This window comes from Schistosoma haematobium, chromosome ZW, assembly GCF_000699445.3.
Source record: "Schistosoma haematobium chromosome ZW, whole genome shotgun sequence".
NCBI classification, from domain to species: domain Eukaryota; kingdom Metazoa; phylum Platyhelminthes; class Trematoda; order Strigeidida; family Schistosomatidae; genus Schistosoma; species Schistosoma haematobium.
Window position 1 is genome coordinate 82,011,534 of NC_067195.1, and position 25,274 is coordinate 82,036,807.

At 31.5% G+C, this 25,274-nt stretch overlaps 2 protein-coding genes across 2 annotated transcripts in view; both read left to right on the forward strand.

Moving 5' to 3' along the window:
* UNC7_1 (Innexin unc-7) overlaps window positions 1–17,535 on the forward strand; it is a gene marked incomplete at both ends in the record, with an annotated part of 106,852 nt that extends 89,317 nt beyond the window's left edge. The window contains one exon of the mRNA XM_012937784.3: window positions 17,127–17,535. Coding sequence (XP_012793238.2) covers window positions 17,127–17,535 — 409 coding nt within the window. The remainder of the gene's footprint in view (window positions 1–17,126) is intronic.
* The window catches only part of MS3_00004531 (uncharacterized protein), a 358,189-nt gene that overhangs the window by 198,432 nt on the left and 134,483 nt on the right, over window positions 1–25,274 (forward strand). The window lies entirely within an intron of this gene.

A 25,274-nucleotide genomic window follows, 5' to 3' on the forward strand; every position in this document is an offset into this window, starting at 1 on the left:
CATATACTAGAACAAAGTAGCTATTCAATGCTTCCTAGTTTTTAATAGTGTCTCAATAAATAAATCTTTACAAAACACCTTCGACTGAAATATTTGCTGTAATTTCAATAAATATGTTCATTTAAAACTTAACAAATCCATTTTGACGACTAATTTTGGTATAGATGTATGATTTTAAGAAGGGGGTAACAAATAAACATTTTATTTTAGAAGGCATCATTTGATTTAAAGAGATGTGGTATGATACAAAGAAAAATGATAGATATTGATTTTTTTCTTTTTAAACACAATAGATTGAATTCTGATTAGTTCGTTATTTGTGAACACGGTGGAAGCTTTAAAGAGTTTCATTGTTATGTGAACCCGTCCAATTTATAATTTTGCATCGAAGTGATGAAATTTGCATAACAGTAGAATATATAACATATGTTCCTTGTTATTTGAAACTTATCATCCGGATGTACTTGCATCATAGGAATGATGTTTATTCTAGGGTTACAATATTAGATGATGGTTGGAGGTAGTCGACAGGAAACCCTGGACCCGGGTCTCATGCTACTTGGCACTCGTCAGCAGGTTGTACCTGTAATATTGAGGGAACTGGTGCGCCCTGGCGGATTCGAATTCGTGTCACCCAGCTTCACAGTCAGAGACGTTACCACCGAGCTATCCGAGCTACGGCTCGGGTTGGTGAACTTTTATGAATCTATATGTATATTTGTATTGTAGTGTACTGTTATTAAAGATTAGTTATGTGATAAAGTTTCGGTAATGAGCTACCAATCGATATGCATTTTTTAAATGTCGCAATGTACTAAAAGTGGTAGATTTCTCAGTGGGATATTCACAACTTGACTGATTAAATTACTTTGAATAATGTAGATCTTCATCTACAGCTAATTAATAGAAGCTTATTCAATAAATAGATAGACGAACAAACTAAATTATACAATATATCTAATGATTGTTAGCAATAATAAAATTAATTTAACACCTGTTCGATAATACACAGTAAATTAATCTGCATTTTATACGAGATTATGTTAGTTGGCTAAATTTAGTTGACAAGGGACCGTGATAAGTGTTCGAGTCCTATAGGAGTGCAGGTACATCCTAATGATAACTCCAAACTACCTTATAACCTCGATGTAGGGTTTCTTCTCAACTACTTTCAACCACCTAACATCAAAACACAGTGTACACTAGATTTAAATCACTTAGATTGATGACCACATGATAAGTTGATCAACAGAATTCTATCATCACTAAGAACCAGATAAGTATGACATTAATCACAGTACAGTAATGAATCAATACATGATAACTTAATATTTATGTTACTAACATGTGAAACAAGCATAAAAACAAAAAGTGTAAAGGATCTTTTAATGAAGTAAACAACATTGAAGTAAACATTTTTTGAAATTTTTATAGGTAACTTATCCAATACCAAATTTCATACACATAGTTCCCTTTATCATTTTGAAAAGAGCAAGAACAAACATTCTAGCAGAATAGCATGAATTCATTATTATTTCGTTGGTTCTCGTCAGCTGCTTACAACCTGTGATATTTAAAATCATAATTAATGGGTTTAAATTACTTACCAAATTAATAAGACTCAAGTATAATTTGAACAAATGAACTCAACTACTGAGGAGTTCCACAATAGGATGAAACGTCCGTCCAACACTTCCAGGTTTTCCATAGTGGTCTAACTTCAATTGACTCAAGATCACAACTATTGAAAAGATTCAACAAATGTCAATCTTTTACTAATTATATTTCAAATTATTAATATCAGTATAAAACTAGGAGTCACAGCTAATCAACTCTCTAGTTTAAAAGATAAAAAAGGATCATTTCAAATCATAGAATAAATCCAAGTTATAAGAGGATAATAATAATAATAAGTCAGGTTAATTGTTTTCTAATTGCCTAAAAAAAATGTTGTTCTCTATCTTTGATGTATATTTAATTAATAAATAGAATTATATTTTGAGTGGCTTTTTATTTAGATCTATCGTATTACTAAAATCTCTTAGACTTTAATAATAATAATAATAATAATAATAATAATAATAATGATAGTAAACATAATGTGGTTTATTTTTAATTGAATTTACTGTCATGATCAGAAGTTTAATATTTCAATCCTTAGTGCTGTCTACCACAATATAAATTATCTGCTTATTTCCGTATGTATGAGAGGGTGTATATATATATATATATATATATATATATATATATATATATATATATATATATATATATATGTGTGTGCGTGTAAGAGTATCACTTTTACTCAAATCTAAGCTTACACATAGATACGTACGCATCATACTTCTCTTATCAAAGCTGACTACTTCCAATCTAATAACCTATATATATATATATATATATATATATATATATATATATATATATATATATATATATATATATATATATCGCAGTCTATAATACAATTAAAATATATATGACCACAATTAACCTAAATTCTATACGTGTATACGAATATGTATGTGTATCAATGACTGTGCATCGTGTGTATGAGAGGGAGAGAAGGAAGAGGAGGAGGAGGAGGAGGAGGAGGAGGAGGAGGAGGAAAGGGAAAATATCAATGCTATTTAATTTCCATTCAACTGAAATAATTTTACAAAAACTCATTCATTCATAACTAATGATAGGTGTACATCAATTCATTCATAATTATTATCATCCTAATCATCATTATCAATAACTAATCTCTGTGTGCTAAATCAAGCTTCTCTAAGAATTATCAGACTATTTCCTTTTTTTTCCAAAAATTTTCACTTTAAGCTGTCTTATTGTAAATCATTGTTATTTATCAGAATATATATATATATTTTGATTGTGAAATATATTTGATTAGAAGAGGTTTAATTAATCATGTAAGGAAATTGTAATAAGAAAGTTAGTTGAACTAAATATTATCAGTTTAAAGTTTTGTGATGATAGTTATCATGGATATTAAATCACAAACCGATCTTAATTAGACCACTATTAGAAACTATTAAGGTTTGAACAGTCGTTTTGTTCTAGTATGAAACTGCTAAGTAGTGTGAAACCATACTCCTGTCGTTGAGAATCAAACCCATGACCTTTGATTTAGCATCCGGATGCTTAACTTCTAGACCGCTGAGTTGGTATCCAGTTGTGTACATATCTAAATTCGATTAATTCACGACATTGCATGACCATCTTCCATTGTATCTGGTAGATAACCGTTTCAAACCCGAAGTGATTGAACTCAATTGACCACGACTTATTAATAGAATTCTGAAAATTGTATCTTGAAGTTAGTCGTAAGCGAGCACATGATAATTATCAGAATAAGGTATTCATGGAGATTGTGGCAGTGCGTAGATCCGAATCTCTTATGTGGAGTCATTGATGTGCATTACTGAGGACTTATCATGGAATTCTTATCAGCCCTAGTGGGTTGGTGTCTGGCGAAATCTCAGCACGGATTCGAAGAGCTCGTTTAGCTTTTGCCAACTTACATCACCTATGGCGAAGGCGAGATATCTGTCTATTAATAAAAGAACAAGTATACTTAGCGGCAGTACGTTCTGTTCTACTTTACAGCTGCGAAACATGGCCATTAAGAGTAGACGATACTCGTGAATTACTAGTATTTGATCACATATGTCTCAGAAATATTGTTTCCATCTACTGGGATCACCGGGTAAGTAATAGTGAGGTTAGACACAGGGTATCAGAGAATGGTGGTGAGTCAGTTGATGAGGTTGTGAATCTTCATCGACCGAGACGGTCGGGCCACGTGCTACGTGTGCCTGAACACCGATTACTACTAGGTGCAATACTGACTAGTGTTGGAGGCGGCTGGTAGAAAGTTAGGGGCGGCCAAACCAAAACATGTCACCAGTCCACAATGTCACTAACTCCTAGTCTGAGCCATGTTAGTAGATGCGGACTACTTGGTTGGGGTCCGTGTGACTAACGTGACCAATGGTTGAAGACTGGGTGACATGGCTTAGAATCGACCACATTCTTAGTCTTCCCTTGAACTATGAGATTAAAATTATTTTATACGAACTAATTCTTTCGTCCTGTATTATACCCTTGTACACAATCTTTATTTAATATATTACTACCACTGAAATAACTGCTTATATGAACGTGGTATTCTTCTTGTTCTGCTAATGAGGTATGGCAACTTGGACTGAAGCACATATGTGCCTGGTTCTACATTGTACTTGACTGACTACTGAGGACTCCCATACTAGAACAAAACAGCTATCCAACGATTCTTGGTTTTTAATAACGGTCTAACTATGATCAGTTCATGATAAGAAATTCATGTAAAAACTAGATTTCATTAAGATAAGAAACTGTCACTTATTATTGTGGAAGGTTTGTGGAGATACCAGTTTACATCACGACTGATGTCATGCAAATAATCATGTGAAAAATGAAAAACCACAACTGTTTCATCATAATTTCGGACTTTATAACTGTGCACACCTAAGACGCATTCAGCAATTCAATAGCTTGGTACCTTTAGAGTATACGACAATCATCTTACCCTCAAATAAATAATTTGGTATAAAAAAACTAATCCACGTCCATTACTATGGGTGATGTCTATGTCACACTCAATATAGAATATAGATCATAGATAACGACTAAGTCACTGAGTAAATCTAAAAGTTTCCAGGTGATTGTATTTCTTATCACAGAGATTAGTTTTATACTAAGTAAAAAATGGAATTCAATAAGGTTTCTAGGAAATCTTAATATATTGAAATAAAAAAATGTATGTTAAGTGAGTAAAATTTTAATGAATTCATCGTATATTACTGACAAATAACAGTAGTTTTTTGGTTATTAGATAGTAATATATATATATATACATAGATAGAACTTCATAAAACAGAAAAAAAATCATCTTACGTAATGAATAGAGTGAATGGTTTGTATGTAGTGTCAATCGATTAAATTATTTCATTATTATTAGTCCTATAGACGGTTTGGTGAGGTTACTAAGTTTAATAGTTTACTAGTAATAATAATCACATACCTATTAGTTACCAACTTTAAAGGGTAATTCTCTCAGCCCCAATATAGAAAAAAGTATATGAACAGTGGAATTAAATCATGTCGGGACTAAAGACAGTTATCAATCAACGAAATCAGATAATGATCATGCAATCTCATTAACATTGACAAAGTTTAAAAATGTCAATTCAATAGTCTAAATGTTAAGCACTCATTACTTGACTGAAATGTATTGGGTTTGATCTTTAGTTGGTTTGTGGATATGAGTTACTGAGAAGAGTGTCATACTAGAATGATACATTTATCCATTGTTTCGCAATTGTTTTATTAATTATTCAACTACAGTCCATGTATAATGTAGATAACTGTAATTCAGTAATTATATCATTTAATTAGACTTCAATATCATCTTTACATTGTTGTGTGTTTTTTTATTATAAAGGAAATAACTCACTGTCTGAAACACTAACTAATTAATATATACATAGTAATTTTTACTGTTATAATGACATCCGATATGATGTTATTAATTAGTGACTGGATCTATACTCAATCTTCTTTACATAATTCATATTATATTCTCTTATTCATATTGATATTAGTATAGGGGTTGTGGAGATTATTAAGTTTTTGATTGAGATCATGAACCGATTGATGTTAGACCACCACCTTTGGAAACCTGGAAGCACTGGACGGCCGTTTCGTCTTATTGTGGGACTCATCAGCAATGAGCATCCACGATCCCGCTCGCGGGATTCGGAGGCCCTGGGTTCGATATTGTCAGTTTATTATAAATAATGTACTCTTCACTTTATCATATAGTTTAATATTCCAAAATTTAATAATCACCATGACGACGAATATCTACCAAATTCTTTTTGATTTAATACACACCAAAAACTATATTCATCAATAGAAAATTCAATATTTAATATTTTACGACTTAGTGTACGCTACTACTGTAATGAACATACAATCAGATGGGGGACAATCAATGTATTTTAATATAAAATTGCATAGTTCTTTCATTAAATGTGAAAACCAAATGTTCAATACTTCATTTACAAATCGTTTATCAATTTTCTCAAACTTTATTGTTATTACAATTACTGTCTGTTTCCGTTCTCTCTGATTTGATCGTCTCAACCTTCTGCTGCCAAGCATTCCACTTCTAACTAGTGTTATATACTACTTACGTCAATATAAGTAGCATACATCACACTTCAGACTAAATAAGTAGGAAATACATTATGTTATGAAATATCAGAAATCTAATTTCCGTGTCGAGTAAGAGACTGTCATCCACCTCGGATAATGGATGAACGGTTGCGCAAGATCATGGATAGATTGAATTTAGGCACTAACACCGTTGAGTGCCGGTTCATCAACATCAAAGGTATTGGGTTCGAGTCCCTATGATACAGGATCGTGAATGAGCACTGCTCAGAAGTCCCATACTAATACGGAACGGCCGTCCAGCGCTTCCAGGTTTTCAATGGTGGTCTAGCTTACAAAGACTCATGAATTCAACCATTAAAATCACTACAATCTCCACAAATCCCCATTCTGTTAAATTAATTTACTTAATGAATGATTTCAATAATTTTAAATAATTAGACGAAAATAGAAACAACTAGTTATGATAAAGAAAGAAAACCAATTTACATTTGTTGAAGAGAACTGGGAAATGTTCCTTGGGATACATAAACAATGAACTACACATTCTGTTATGCGGAAAATAAAAAACCAGACACAATGACCCTTTGGTAATAAATAATTTACGTTCATAATCAAAGAAATCAAATGTCTGTGTTCATAGTACATTTAAACAAAGTTCATCTTGTACAAATTTATAAATTTTACTAAAGTTGTATTTGATTCAGAGTGAAAACGAAACGAAACAAAATAAACAGAAGTAGTGATAATAATAATAATAAGGCAATATCGAGGTCATACGCACAGTATGCACATATGCCAATAAGAGACTGATCAACTGTAGTCCTAAACATCAATGGGAAGATTCAAACAAACAGTGCCAAGTGAATTTGATAATAATAATATTAACAATAGTAATAATAATTATAATAATAATTATTATTGTAGTACTAGTCAGTTTCGATAATGCAATGAGAAGACGAAGTTTATCAGAAATATGCGATATATTTGCGCATTACATTTCGAACAATCTGATCACACATTACATACTTGTTAAGACATTTTTATATGAAAATTAAAAGGTCAATTAAACAGCTTAAAGGTTAGGTGTAATAAACAAAAATAATGATAATAAAGTACACAAAAACAATGTGATTACCACTCTGGATAATAAATCAGTATTACCAGGGTAGGTTAAGGGTAAGGACAAATTGTTTTTGAACGCATAAAGGGGGCTTCAATAAACTTTAGTATATGACTTTGGAGACTTTTGTATAACACTACAAATTCTGACTTGATGTCGACCTTATAACCAGTCTCAATCAAATGTTTCACAATGGAGGTTGATGTCTGTCTATCCTGTGATCTTATTTGACCATTGGTAAATATTCGTAATTACAACTATGTAAGTAATGATATTTAAGGCAGAATTAGTGCTTGTAATACTAAGGGCGAGATTGAGAAAATTGATCAGTCAACTGTTTGTATAACTACCGACTTTGGTAAAACAAACCCAACTTAAGTAACCACGTATTTCAAGATTTTTAATTTAAACTATACTGTTTGTTGAATTATCAATAGAATTTTGTAAACTTATAACAGATGGTTTTCATCAGTTATTTTTTGTTTCTGAAATTATTTTATTTATTCATTGCAAGTTATTTTGTTGATAGGATGGTGGGGGAACTTTTTTCCTGTAATCACTGAGGTCCGTGTTTCACTGTTTGATATATTTTTTTAATCAGAATGGGGGTTTGTGAGTATTGTAGTAATTTGAATAGTTGGATTTATGAGTCAATGTAATCTAGGCCAACATTGAGAACCTGGAAGTACTAAACAATCGTTTCGTCTTAGTATGGGACTTCTGAGCAGTACGCATTCATGATCCCATACCAAAGAGACTCGAACCCAGGAACTTCGGTCTCTCATACTAGGACGAAACGGCCGTCTAGTGCTTCATTTGTAATTACTATTTACTGTAAAAAGTTAATTAGACAAAATTGTAGTTGTAACCAATTATTATTTGATAGCGAACATGAAAATTCAATGATACTTTTAACATTAAGGAGTTGTAAAGATCGTTGAATTAGTTGTTTACTAATAGCAATCATATTCTAACTAATTAGTAAACTTTAATTGTAATTCGAGGAGTTCTAGTGTTAAGCTCTGATCAGTAGGTTAAAATTCACATTGAGAATGAGATAGAATATTGGTCACAAAATTACAAATTTAAGCTATTGATTTACAACTCAGAGCTTTAATGATAAGTACTTAATTTTTGACTTAAGTTTGAGCCTAGGCGACGTTGTGAATACACATTATTGAGGATTGTCATACTATGACAAAACGACAGTTCAGTTCTTCATTATTTTCAACGATTGTCTAAAGTTTAAAATCAATCTATAATGTTATGCTGAAAAAGACTATATTAAATGAACTGATAAAACTTATACGCTGCTAAATACCGTATTTTAATGTATAGATTTAACACAATATACTTATTGAAACATGTCAAATATTATAGCTTGAAAAGTGTATGGAGATTCTGAAGCTTCATTAACTACTAACCGACAGTACGATTAATACTCTGAACTTTAATATAGTTCTTCTTCATCATAAAAATAATCCTCGATAAAGGTGAGCTATACCACTAAACGACCTTGAAATATCAACCCAGGTTAACTAATCCAAAGACAAAAAAGTTTGATAAATGACTTGTTATACATTGACTATAAATTAAAATATGCCGTCTTAGGATCTTTGCATTATAGCGATTGTCAATTTGTGATTAAAACCTAAATGCTAACTTATAATCCTGATTTCTAACTGTAGTTTGATTCATTTGCCTTAATCTTGAGGCCGTCTCTACGTTTAGTAGCTGATACTCGTCAGAAAGATCAGTAATATTCACTTCTCTTACTATAGGACTAAGAGACCTTAGTTCGAATCCTATGCTTTGGTGATCAGTGCCAACTAGTATAAAACCTTGATCTATAGTTACTTCACAATTATTCCCAACCATGTAACACAAACTCATGTTAATCTATACTAAATATTATTTTTACAAAAATCTTCATAAAACCCACTTGAGTAAAGTGATGTTGAAATAATTCTTACAGATTGAAATCATGAGTCAACTGAAGCTAGACCACCATGGAAAACCTGGAAGCATGTTTCAGCATGTTTCCCTTGTAGTATTCATAACAATTCATAGCTTCTTTTTATGTGAGAGAAGAATTCAGTTGTAACATGAGGATAAGTAGTTAATTGTGGAACCATGATCTACTATTGGCTTTAATAGTGTTTTCAAAATTTTAAAGAGGAAGTTTGGGGGTGAAGATAGAAACTTCCTGTTGTACAATTATCAAATGATTTATGGTGATTATTTTTTAGCATTTAATTGAAATAACGAAAGATAGACAGTAATTTATTAAATAAAATACTTTGCTCATTATAAGTTACATTTACATTCACGATATCGGTTGAAGTTAAAAATTAACACTGTTAGATACCGGCTTACTGGTCTAGGGGTTAAGTGTTCGCGCGTGACACTAAAACTCCTGGGTTCGAGTCCAGCGTGTGGGATCGTGGGTACACAATTTTGAGGACCGCCATACTAGGACGAAACGACCATTCAGTGCTTTCAAGTTTTCAATGGTGATCAAACATTGATCGATGCATGATCTTACTCAAAACTCAACAATCTCCACAACCCTATACAGATGGTTATTAGGAACTAGACAATATGATTTATTTGTAACATTGATAATTATATAGTTCTACATCATGAACTGATCTTTGTTAGAGAACTATTGAGAATCTACTAAATAAATGTACATTTATCATCCCACTAAAGAGTAAACTCAGTAACTTTAAAGTATAACGATTAGACCATTGAGTAGATGAAATTTTTGAAGAAACTCATGTTCCCTATAGGATTCAATTTGTTATCAATCAACTTCAAAATCTTACATGTTACTACTAAAGTAAGAAAGAAAGATTAGTTCAGCGAAGAGTTCTCTTTTCGGCGAATTCATTTTCAAAGCTGTACAATCGCAAATATATATATACTTATTTTTACAGGGTGATAATAATACTGATAATAAACTTCTGTTATACATGGTGACAGTGAGGTTAAATAAATAAAGGTATTAGAAAAAAATTTTTTAAAACAAGAAAAGTTTGATAGTTAATGGCTTAAGTATTCATCGGGTATGGATGGCTCAGCATGATAAAATAACATAAAATGTTGAAACAGAGATGAAATGTAATCGGAATGATCGTGGAAATAAAAACAAACCGGTTGGGGGTAGAAGATTTGAAGGGAAGATGGAAGGTGAAGCAGGTGGCTGTAAAAGAACAAGAGTATGAAGAAAGAAAAAAATTTTTTTAATACATTAAGACCATGGTAAAAGAAGAGGTTGTACCAGTCTCTTTTGTACACATAATTCTGGTTTTTCAAAATGTATGGCTATTGCCTCGGCAATGCAAAGAAGATGCAGTCTAATTGTCTTAGGAAGGCTTCTACTTACCTTGTAGATGACTTTGAACGCAGAGTCTGTCTTGATTGAGTGACCTGTGTTCACAAGGTGTTCGATTATAGAACTTCTTATTGAGCCGTTGTCTCCTACTAAAGTATTTGAGATATTTATAAAGAGTAAACAGGGTTTTTTTCCCAGTAAAACAAAGAAAAAAAGAACCTTTTTTACAAACCTTATTTACCACGTTTAAGATTTCAACATTTATAATATGAATATGATTGAAATTCTTCAAAGATCTTTTTTTATATCTATGTATTGTATTCCTTTTTTTTTATCTACGACTGTTATCATGGTAATAATAATAATAATGTATAGAAAGAAAAACCACAACCACTGGTTTGTCGTTGAGTTTATCTCAATATTTTGTTTCTTCACTATGTATGTATGTATGTATGCATGTAGGTAGGTAGGTAGGTAGGTATGTACGTGTATAGTGGTTATGGCTGGGGTATTTTTTTGTTTTGTTTCATCTTGATCCCTTTGTTTTACTGGAACACCTGTTTTTCCATATACCTATTTCATCATTATCACTCAGCCTTTCTTAATATATAGGATTGTATATATATATATATATATGGGACAGTGTGTATGTGTGTTTATGTGTACAAATTCCTTAATCCTACAGTATGGTTATTTACAATCATTTTCTTATCAAGTATCTAAGCTGATTTTGAACTATCTCAATCGATAACATTCATTTAGTTTAAGGTTAGTTAGTCAGTTAATTAATTAGATCTAATAAACTGGGAGTTGACCAAAATATTCACTTTATTCTTAATCTCTTTATTTATGTTATCCTTAAATTTTTATAAAAGAAATATGATAATATTTATTAACATCATGAATATATCTACTTATATGAGAATAAACTTAACACATTTATGATGGTTCATCGTAACTGCAGAGTTAATAGGCTTAATCATTTCATAAGAATATTTCATAATTAATTTATAAGTCTTGTTTTGAAATTTTTTTATTAGTGAGACTATACCTGAAAACATGTTATGCTGGTGTACAGTTTACTGTACACATATATTGTACTCATATTGTATATAAATGTGTTTATACAATAACCATAACAATATAATTTCAATGGTTGAGATCATGAGTCAATTGAAGCTAGACTACCATAGAAAACCTGAAAACACTGGACGGACGTTTTCTACAATTGTGGGGACTCCTACATGATCCCGCCTCGCGAGATTCAAACCCAGGACTAATCAGTCTTGCACGCAAGCGCCTAGCCACTAGACCACTGAGTCAGCCGGCATTCAATGGTGTTAGTGTCTAACTTCAGACATAATGTCTTGCTTTTTACAACAAATAGGATATTACAAATATCGATTTTTTTTAACCATAAGGTGTTCAAATAATTATTCACTTAAGAAATTAGAAAAATTATTACAGAAATAAACATGATCAGGAATGCACACCCACGATCCCGCCTCGCGAAATTCGAACCCAGTACATATGGATCTCGTGCGTGAACGCTTAACATCTAGAACATTGAGCCAGCATCCAATGGTGTTAATGTCTAACTTCAGCATATGCTTACTAGTGACTGGTTTCAAGTGGTATTTCCTGGAGTCCTAGTGAGAAGCAGTGACTAATGGAGTTCAACCAGGTCTGGTTTGAGATAGTAACTCGCTGAAGACAATGGTGGACAGTGGCGCAATTTCGTAGATTAGTTGAACCTCATAAGGCGGGATCGTGGATTGCATTTCTAGGTTGTCCTACTATAGGACAGAATGGCTATCGAATGCTTCCAGGTTTTCCATGCTGGTCTAGATTCAATTGACTCATTATCCCAACTATTGGAATTATCAGAATTGTTTAACTGCCGTTATCAAACCCTACATTATAGGGAGGCAAGTTGAAATAGTTTCGATTGTTCAATGGTTGATAACTGTTGCTTTGCTATTTAATTGAAGCATGATATTGATTTTTCGATCATTTGCACTAAACTCTGATTACTATTGTTTCTTTTTTTCAAGTCGCTGATCGTTTTAAGTATTTAAACTTCTATAGTTTAGGTCAGGAAGTTCGTTAGGTGATCCACTTCTGAAAACCAAGAGGCGACAGAGAGCTATTTCGTTGTAGCATGGGACTGCCTAGCAGTGCCCATCTACGGATTGGTCAAAGAGGGTTTGGGACCAGGACTTTCAGTTTCCTCATGAACGTGTAATCTTTGGACCTATGAGGTGGCATTTGAACTCTAGGTATTGTATCTTGAAGTCAGTCACTAGTGGGAATATGATGATTACTAGCATGGAGAGATTGGTGGACTTTGTAGGATTTCCTTACCTTAAATCATGGACTGATTTTATTTAAACTTCTTTCTAAGTAGTCATAGATACTGTTATAAGTAATAGTGTAGAAGATTGGTCAATTTGTAGTCTATATAACAGGTTGGTTGTAGCTAGACAACCATGGAGAACTATGATCCATCGTTTCATCTTAGTATGTGACTTTTTAACAGCTCGCACTCTGCAACGTTATCAGGGATCGAGCACTAAACCTTTTAATCTCATAGAGTCTGTTGTCTGTCGAGCTACTAAGATGATGTTCTTTAATTAACTCTCATGGATTCTATTAAATTTTAGATATGTATTATCAATGACAGTTAATCATTAACACTTCAAATGACGGAATGATCAAAGTGTGATATTTTGATCTTTAGGTCGTTGAAACATTGATTTATGAAATCTTGTATATAAAAATTTGTAAAGTATTAAACCATAATGAAATTGTTATCTAATTTCTTTTTGATTTGTGATCTTTCCTCTTTTTTTAAAAAAATAAAATTTATGTGTATATTACATAATATTACATTTCAAAATCCTATGACTAACAAATTACATATACCAATAGACCATTAACACATATTTCGTAATAGTTGAATTCATGAGTCGATGTAAGCTAGACCACCATGGAAAACCCGGAAGTACTGGACGACCGTTTCGTCCTAGTATGGGAATCCTGAACAGTGCGCATCCATGATCCCATAGCAAAGAGACTCTAACCCAGGACCTTCGATCTCACACGTGAACACAACTTCTTGACCACTGAGCCGGCATCCAACGGTTTTGATGTCTAACTTCAACCAACACATGATATTGAGTGACAGTCCATCATTGTCTTCAGTGAGTAACTACCTCACAAATCATTTTTATATCGATCAAATATCAAGTTGAAGTAACCATTTTACTTAAGCTAACATACACTTGATTTTTGAATGTAAAGTCTTTTAATTAAGAATATAACACTATTGTAGTTTCATGAAGTTGTTAGCTGAGTATTTTATAACAGCCTTGGAATGCAGTCATTTTACTGGCTAGTGACTGAAAAAAAACTATCCAAATATTTTGACTTAAAGTCTATACTTTTAAACCTACATGATTTTAGCTGTCAATACTTCTTACTACGCTTATCAATTGAATCTGTAAAGACATTTGAAGATTTAAGTTTCCAACCTGATTAAATTAAACATCTAACCATTTTATATAAATCGCTTTCTGAACTTTAATTTCATTGAGCTTTGTCCGATTTTAAACAAAACGATCTGATGTAAAAAAGTCAAAATTATTCTTTTTCATATGTTGGTCGTGTGAAATAAACAAGCCTAGGTAATCTGTAGACTGTTGTCTGCGATTCTATTCTTTTTTTCAGTACTTTTACACTTACTTAAGTGTTTTAGCAATATTAGATAATAGAATATTTTATTGCTCATTCATAAGTTCCACGGAGAAGTAACCGCTTCAAGGTTTAACTGATAAGATTGCTTTTTTTCCAAAGTCATTAAGTTGTATATGAAGAGTAATTGGAAATTCCTATTTCTTATCCTGTCAATTCAGTACTTTTGTCCACCATTTTGAGAAACGTTTTGTTATTTTCGTCTTATTACTCATGAGTAGCTAAACGTTTTATTAAACAAAATGACATGGCTAGTGTTCAGTTAAAGTAGAACTATATTCGAAAGATAATCAGTAACTGTTCTTATAAAGTTCTTTCTTGGTTCACTTTACTGCTTAATTAATCAAGTGTCATTTGTATGGGACACTAAAGCATCTCAAAAATGACGAAACCGTTGATGCAATGGTTACAGTAATATGTTTACATGATTTACATGATTCACTTGAAAGGTGAATGCTTATAAGCCATAGGATTCGTAAATAATCACTTGATATTTGACTGATAGCCCTATTTCGTGTGTGAGGTCTTGTGATACCCAAGTTAGGGTTTGGGCCTAAAACCTCTTGATTGAAAGTCGAACACTTATGATATTAATCCAGCATTCTGGAAACCGTTCGCATCAATTAGCAGTATTATTTAAATCGCAGATCGATCAATGTTAGACAACCACTGGAAACTTAGAATCAGGGGATGGCTATTTCGTCTCAGCATGGGATTCCTCAAAGGTGAGTGTCCACAACCCCTTATGCAGAAATCGAACCCAATACCGTCGGTTTCGTTCATGAACGTCCAACCTTTGGAGCACTGAGTTGGCATCCGGTGATGTTCGAGTGCAACGTTAATCGGTCCACGATAGTGCACGATTATCTCCTAATGTATTTGGTGGGAGCATTCCTCACATGCGATACAGTTTAGCTCAACTGGTAGCGTGCTATCTTGGAATGATTGAATTTATAATAGAAACAATTAGATGCCCCCTCAGTAGTTTGGAGTTTAAACGCTTCCATACAAGGCTGAAAGTCATGGGTTCGGTTACCGCTTGCGGAGTCGTAGATGTGCACCTCTAAACGGTCCTACAATACGATGGGACATCAGTCCAGTCCTTCTAGGTTTTCAATAGTGGTTTGACATTGATCGATTTGTGGTTTCAACTCAATTTAACAATCTCCACAGACAAATTTTGTATTTGTCTATACAGAACAACTTTTAAATGGACAGGTTATCAAACAGAATAGTTTATTGTTGTAATCATAAGTGAAAGATTCATATCATAAAAATTATTATTACTATTATTATCGCTACCATATCTGAAAACTTTTGAAAGTTAATCGACTGAAGAAGTTATATGGAATAACTTTACGCAATACAAGTAAGAAGACTCAAATTTAAAAAGTATCTCGGAATTTTCAAGATCAGTGAATTGGTCTTTCCTTCACTAACATTGTCGACACATGTAGTCGTTATCCACCTTGGATACCGCATTTTGTTTGGTAAGGGAGATTTCAGTCTCATTATAGCTACATGATTTAATGTTATGTCTGTTGAGATTTATCATTAGTGAGTATACAATTACAAAGGCTCAAACTCTTGTCACATACATATACCATTTGACATAGTAGTATCAAGTTTTTTGATTAACAGAAATTCATATTTTCACCTACATCAAGGGCATATATAAACCATGGTGATAATAGATAAAAAGTAAGAGGCTTACATATAAGGTTTTTTAAACGTATATTTCTAAACATCTAATGAAACGATTCTTATAATCGCTTATTCATTTATCTGGTTATTTTCGTCAGTAACTTAATGAAGCTCATAAGTAGAGTGAAAACAAAATTGAAGGTCTTAATCAAGCTGACTACTACTTTGACACTTCACAAAACAACTGTGACTATGTTGGAATTAATTGTATAGTAGGTTTTAATTTAATAGAAGCATAAATGTCATCTAATCAACTTAATGTTCAGTGGTCATGACTATACTCTATTAACAAATTATTTAGTTATCATTATAATTCTCTTTATGCAATTATATATCATTCAAAAGATTTAATGGGTCTGCATTGATAGGGTGATTAAAATCACTGTAATAAGGAATATTTGCTCTAATACTCTGAAAACTACTTACGATGATGTGTGAACGTAAAATTTAGCTATCAGTCTTGAAGAATAGGTCAAAATGCTATAATAGAATGGATGGAGTGTGTTTAGCAATCGAATCTAGGACACACGTTTAGTTCTGTTTGAGTCTCGTCGGCTACATATACGTCCATCCTAGAGTTGATGTTCACTTCGGAACTCAAACCCAGTAACAAATGGTGCTGAGTCAAAATCCCGGAATAAACATTGACACTTCTTTGCAGGTACATCTAGCTGACGAGTCTCAAATAGAACGAAACACGTGTCGTGCATTCCACTGTTAGTCACATTACATCTATTCTATATTAACTTATGTTATAGTGGCTATTATCGAAGCAATGCTCAATGAATGCCCGTATACCAACCAAGACTGATCAAATTTTAGACAAATTACCAACAACTGGATTATTCAAAGCATTTTAAATTGAGCTAAGAAGTTGTTAATTTGTGATAATATTTCATTTCTTTTGAAAATTTAGTTGCATATACTCAACAATTCAATCATTATTAACTTATTTATATTCCTTTTTTTTAATTTTCTGTTTTACAGCTATACCCTACAATGTGTTTTGCCAATTAATAATTTCACAGAGAAAATCTACGTATTTCTATGGTTTTGGTTTGCAATACTTGGTTTATTAACTACATTGAATACATTACAATGGGCATTAAATACAATATTACCATCACGTCGTGTACGATATATTAAACAATATTTAAAAGCATTAAGACTTATATCTAGTACAGAAGAACGTGATTGTGCACGTTTTGTAAATAATAATTTAGGCGCTGATGGTGTATTTATACTTCATGTTGTTTCAAAAATAGCTAGTGATCTTATTGCATTAGATGTAACAGCAACATTATGGAAAAATTATCGACAAGCTAAAATTACAGGAACAGAAGAAGATGTTAATCGATTACTTGAAACAGTGAATCGTGGTTCTTCTGTTGTCTGACCATAATGTGGACGTCGATTTGTTGAATTAATATCATAGACATCAATTTGAAAAAATCAATGAATCAATATTATCATTATTGAGGAAAAAAACAAACAAAAGTGAACATATACATGAACACACGTACATACATATGTTTATCAAAAAAAAAAATTCAAGTTTATTAATCTCAGTACTCATTAGATCGGCGTCCACATTTAAAAATAAATAAACAAATGAAACTCCAAATAACATTTTGATTATATCTGTCTTTCCTAATTCATAGTTTATTATATGTGGCCAATATTATTACTAATAGAATTATACTACTTATTAATGTAATATGTAGTATATATATATATATTGAATATTTTTTTGAGTAATCCATGAGATTTATTTACAAAATCGACTACAGATTTTCAAAATATTAATATATATATGAGGACCAAATTCAAACCCCCTCTCAATTCATGCTTATATATATATACATATATATATAATCATTTGAAACACTGATCTATTCAACACTGTTAATTAGTAATTTTTAATCTTTCAGAATTCATGTTTTTCAACAACAACAAATAACAACTAATGGTTTCTTCATCTCTATCACATTTTGAATGTTTCCATATTATCTATTAAAAGTAACTAAGTGGATACATGGATTAGAAAAAAAATTAACAATATAACTGAACTTTTAATTAAATTTTATGTAAGTAGAAGTTATTTACAAAATAGATTTATTGAAAAAAAAAGAATTCAAAAAGATTGATAGGTAGACAGACAAGTAACCAGTCAGACAGATAGATAGACAGACAGTTAGATAGATAGAAAAATGAACAGATTAACAATAGAAACAGATTAGTATATGAGCAGATCAATAGAAATGGAAAAAAAGGAAATGAACACACACACACACACAGAGAGAGAGAGGGAGGCAGAAAAAAGTTACACAATAAAGTGGAATGAAATCTGATTTGATTTTTTTATACTTTTCTTTCTTCTGTCCTTATTTCTTGATTTTTGGTTACATTTTATTTTATCAATAATTTTTTTTCTCTCCTTTTTGATCTGCTGTACAGAAAAATGGAGACCACTTGTAATAAAAATGTTTTGCCTTTCAAAAAACGGATCATTCTTATATCATTATTATTATGACCTTACACAATATACATTATCTCTTACTTCCTCTTTTATTAGTTTGTTTGGTTAGTTGTTTTTTCTCCTTGTTATTTATTGTTTGTTTTTATTAGAATAATGAAATTGGAAATGATTAATTTTATATTCTATGTAGTATATAATCATATATATATGTCCATATATGTACATGTATTCCTTCTCTCTCTCTCTCTCTCTCTCCCATGCATGTACTAATGATTTAGTTAATATTCAAATTCTTTTTTGTTTTTGTTTGAAAATTCAATGTGATAAACAAAAGATCATAATCACATATTGAAGAGTTTCTAATATCATCGCCACAATTACACCACCATTAACAACAACAATGGCATAGATATTAGAGATTGTTTTCTTATAAGAGTTCAGAATTATAATGAATAAGATGAAAGATAATATTAACAGAAAGTATTCACTCATATACACATTATTGATAAATAAGAAAATGAAAGTTTAGCTGTGGATTTTGTCATGTTGATATTCATTTTCCCCACTTCTTATCATCCTTTGTTTTTTTTATATTATCTCTTATTCCTCATGTACGAATTGTTCTTGTTTAAATGGTAAGATGTGTATGTGTGTGATTATGAAGTGTTAAGTATTTCAGATTGTGTCTGTCCGTCTGTCTGTCTGTCTGTCTATCTATCTATTTGAGTCTGTGGCTGTGTACATATCTGTCTGTATGAAATGATAATATTAATATTATTTATTATATCATTAAACCAACACTTACATATAAACAGATCAAATCAAATACTCACCTTTACTTTCATACATACCTTCCTAATTACCGATATGATTATTGTCTATGAATGTTATCTATTTCTTTGTTCATATTGAATAATGAGTTGTTTTTTTTTTCACACTAAGGTTGTGTAGGGAAGAAAGAGGAAATAATTCTTTTTCCGTAAATTTTTACATACATTACTTACTTTCCTTTAGATATTACTCTCAAGTTATTATATACATATATATATATATATATACATTTAGAAATGTTTTTATAAACTGAAGATAAAAAAATCCACATTCCAAATGATCATATTTCATAACTAAAAATAAGTGTGTTGTGAGAATTAGTCCAGATGTACACATAGGCACACAAACACACACATATATATATATGTGTGTGTGAATAGGATATATATACAAATTGAGAAGACTGGATTGTAAAATGTATGATTAAATCAGGAAAATTAAGGGACCAGTTCCTTAGTGTTACAAGTTATATACAGTTCAAATGAATTTAGATTGTTGTTAACAGTGTATACATATGCATACACATACAACATAACAAAAGGAATCAACAAAAACAACATATACACACTCTATTTGTAGCAATCTAAATCAAATTTGAATATAATATACATTCATCCTTCTCTTTCTCTTTCTCTTTATATATATAATTATGTACAATCACATATTCATAAATATATAGCTACGGATACATATGTAACTAATTTATATTGAAACCGTTATTTGATAGATTCGTTTGACAATCCTTTTCATCTTGAATCTCTTACTTCTATTGAGTGTTTTACCTAAAAATTGACAAAACGTATGAGATAAAATGAGAAATAATAGAATAAGTGAGCAACGATAAGAACGGAGTAATGGTAGTGGATAGAAGACAGTCGAACTACTATATAAAGCACCAATGTTTCCTTTTTATTGATGACTTTTTTTCTATAAAATAGTTTCTCATTCACATGCTCTTTCTCTTTCTGTCTCGTATTTCTCACATACATGTCTTTATGTTAATTTGAGATTTTGTTCTTCAATAGTTTTTTTAATACCTCCCTATCTTGAACATATTGTAAATTACTGGAGTTATCTTTATTTATTTATTTCTCATTAAGTCCATTAATTTACTTGAGCGATATATATATATATATATATATATATATATATATATATATATATATATATATATATATATATATATATATATATATATATATATTGGAATCATACCAGATATATAAGCAAATATAGTAATCACTAATATCTATACGACGAATATATATCTACCATTTATTATGATGATAATTCTTATCAAGAACACCAATACTACTGACAGTAATAATAGTCAATATAATTCTGTGTAGTGTATTTTCTATAACAGAAAATGAATTTCCTTTACCTAAGGGTCCATCATTTAAAGAATTCGTTTCTTTTTTTCTACTGAATTACTAATATTTGTCGTTATGGTCGTTATTATTGTTATATAACATTCCTTTTATACTGTCAATAGCATTGTGTTGTTATGTGAACCATCTCAGTCTTTTTTAAATAGCAGGTTCATTTTCATGTTAGTGATATATACATACAGACACCCACACACATACATGTATACATGTATTTACACATATATGTACATGTTTTGAATTGATTCAACCATTTAATTCTTTTATTTAGCAAAGTATATTATCTAGGTTCACAATTTTAACACACGTCCATATATATGCGTACAAAGTCAATTTCAACCATAGTGAATCAGTTTAAAAATATCATTGTTCTTTCACCCTTCTTTTCCTACCTCTTTCTTTCTATCTTAGCACACATACTTTTATTCAGTTCAAATGTCAGATTGTTATTTAGTTTGAGAATGATCTCCAACCACTGACCATTCATTCCTGTTAGCTCTATTTTGTTGCTGTTTTTCTTTTCTTACAATAACAAAAAACTACTAAAACAAACGACAACAACAACTAACCAGAGTGACAACGACGTCGATAACAGCAATGATAACAGTGATTAAAACGACCACAATTAACAACGAAGAAGACATAGAATAAGATTCGGAAGAAGAAGAGACGATAAACAAGAGAATTTATGTTGTCAGCATTTTATTTTTTTCCCGTGTATGATATTGTACAAATATTCTCTATCCATTTTTTCTTCTTTTGTTCTTTCATGTTTCGTTTGTTTATTTTATTGCTCAAGAAAATAAACAATATTATGATAGTAATAATGATATTAATAATAATAATAATATTAATAATAATAATATGATTATTACTAGTAATGCTACTAATAATCGAGTAGTGGCAACTATGTCATCTATTTGTTTGGTCTGTTTGCTGATTATTTTAAACAGGGTGGAGTATATAATTCTGAGCAGAAGTATTCAAGTTATATTTGAAGAGTCTCTGGTAATCTGATGCATCTGGTTGTGTACGTATGTATGTATATATGTATGCATGCATGTATGTATGTAAGTGTGTATGTATGTATGCGTGTGTGTTAGTGTATTTTTGTGCTTGGATTCATTAACAGAATAAGATTAAACTATAACCGGTTATTGTAAGCAAAGATGGACAGTGGAATCCAGGACACGCGTTTCGTCCTGTTTGGGACTCGTCAGCTGGATGTATTTGCATCTCAGAGTTGATGTTCACTCTGGGACTTGAACTCAGTGCCGTTCGCTTCAAACGCCATCGCGTTATCCACTTAGCTACTGAGTCCTGATATCCACTTGCTTGTGCAATGGGGTGAAGATTATAACCGGAGATAATTAAAATGTTATTGATACTGTTTTGATAACATTTTAATTTATATTAATAAGCATTTAACCCTGACAGTATTAGATTGGTATTTCATCATCATTTTGGACTCTTTAACAATATGTAATAGTGACTACACATATGCCATACACATTTTTAAAATCAGTAGTATTTTTATACATTGATTCAAATATTTTGGTGTCCATCATAGCATCTAAAGGTTAGTGTTGAATACTATTGAGTGGTTCAGAATTAAGTGAAAACAGATTTCAATGACTTGTTAGTTTTCAAATGTCTTTCAATTGACATCAATTGGTAATAGGAAAATCATTTTAAATATAAACAGAAATGTTTAGAAAATTTATACCTACCTGAAAAATTAACCATTGGTTTTACATAATTACGTAGTCCATAAAAATTACCTTATGTAAATAATTCACATAGAAAGGAAATGGTTAGACTTGTTTTTCGTCTAAAAAAGTGATATATCTTGTAGTTGAACGTTTAAACATTGACTTTTTAACCTCTTCTTGAGCCTACAGGATTTGAAAGCTTTTATTTGGGGGTCAGTTTGTTTATAAAAATTGCTGTTAAGTACACTGTTGTATGTGACCGTGAGCTTCTGACAACTTTTAGAAAGCACAGTCCTATCAGAATGAGTAAAGTGTAATCAGTCGCTTGTTAGGTTTCTCTCATAAAATTTTGACGAACATTGATCATTTAATGTATTTTAAATATTCTCCTAACTTCTGATAACCTTTTGAAACAATTATCGAAGGATCTTCGCAAGAAAATGTTATACATTTCAAAGAATTAAGTTTTATAATATAGAAGATACACTGAATTAGATAAGGATACTTTTTGTTGTTATTACTGTTAGCTATATAAAACAGATTTTGCCTAAAATTCTTTGCTAATGTGTATATGAAAACTTATAAGCTCAATTAATCCTATAACTTTTTGTACAAAAAGATATCTATCTATCTATCTATCTATCTATCTACTTTGTAACCTTCACGTTTAGCCTTGGTTATCCAGTAAGTAATCAATAGCCACTAAGATTTCGGTGAATTATTTTATATATTTAATAATATCAGAAGGGGTTTTGTGGAAATTTTAGAAATTTTCACTGATTGAAATCATGAGTCAATTGAAACTAGACCACCGTGGAAAACCTTCAAGCACTGGACGACCGTTTCGTCCTAGTATGGGACTCCTCAGCAGTGCGCATCCACGATCCTGCCACCAGCGAGATTCAAACTCAGGACCTATCGTTCTCGTGCCAGGCGCCTAATCAACTAGACCAGTGAGCCGGCTTCCAATGGTGTTAATGTCTAACTTCAACCAATTCACGAAGTTGCGCCACCGTACAACATTGTCATCAGTGAGCTGATATCTCACAACAGACCTGGTTGAACTCCACTAGTCATTGCTTTTCATTAGAACTCCATGAAATACCTCTTGAAGCTGGTCACTAGTGAACATATAATGATTATAATCAATGCTGGGAGGGTCCCATACTGGGATGAAACGGCCGTCCAGTGCTTCCAGTTTTTCCATGGTGATCTAGATTCAATGGACTCATGATTTCAATCAGTGAATTTTTAATAACAGCCTACAACCCTTAATAGACATTTATAAATTTTCTCTATAGACTGGTATTTCAATACCCTGCTTAAATGGAATTTGTGACAAATTATTAATCGTATCCAGCTAGTTGCATTGTACTGAAATTATTAATTAATTGTTTACAATTACTTGCTTACTTATGCCTGTTACCCTCCGTGGAGGAGCATAGGCCAAACACAAGCATTCTCCATCAAACCTTGCCCTAGGCCATCCTTTCTTTTTCATGTCTACTTCCAATTCCCAACGTAGTGTGTTCTTCGGCCTTCCTCTTTTCCGTTTCCCTTCAGGATTCCAGGTTAGCGCTTGTCTCGTGATGCAGTTTGATGATTTCCATAATGTATGATCTATCCACTTCCATCGTCTTTTCCTAATTTCCTCTTCAATTAGAAGCTAGTTTGTCCTCTCTCACAGTACGCTGAATTATTTACAATTAGTAAGAGCGATTTCGATTTATGTCTTAAAGTATTTGAGATTTTTTTAAAAAAAAAACTGTAAATGGTTAATATTTAGAAACATAACACTTTCTTCATCTAATCTATAACTCATCACATAAATAATAACAACATCATTAAGAACAGAACTCATTGTTTCCAGGTCTAAATCAGTTTTTGATGAATGATTTTTAACTGAATAAAGTTTTTCTATTCCTTATTTTTCTCAACTAATTATGACTGATAATAAATGTAAGTTCTTATTATACTGATTGAGTTTTATTAATGAATTTTCATTATAAATTATTATCAACTATCAAAACTCACTGATTGGTAGATATTGGATAATTGTTTCATTTTATTCTAAGATTTGTCAGTACAATAGTCATTTATCAACACATTTTCATGATTAAGTATAAAGGTATTCAAGCTTTATATTGAATAGTTAGTTGAATGTTTATTAACTTGGATTTGTACTCCAGTTGATGTTAATCTCAAATGAAACGTTTTTTTCATTTGAAATTCATCTTCGCACATCACAACCAGGTCAATTGTGAGATAGTAACTCACTGGAGAAAATGGTGGATGTGTCGCTCGATTTCGTGAATTACTTGAAGTTATTTGTTAAAACCGTTGGCTGCTGGCTCAAAGGTCTAATGGTTAAGCGCTCGCGCACGAGACCGATAGGTCCTGGATCCGAATCCCGCGAGTGGGATCGTGGATGCGCATTGCTGATGCGTCCCATAATAGGACGAAACGGCCATCCAGTACTTTCAGGCTTTTCACGGTGGTCTAGTTTCATTTTACTCATGATCTCGACTATTGAAATTAATGATTCTTTGTTTAACTAGATAGGATAGAGGAAACTTCAGTAAATTTTTAGTTGAAAAAGAAATATTTATATTTTGTCTTATTTAAACGTTATTTTACAGTTTTTGACCAGATTTGTCTGTCATTCTTTGCTTGAGTGTTGCATATGAACTATGAATTTTCAATGAAATTTCCATTTTAAGTCTCT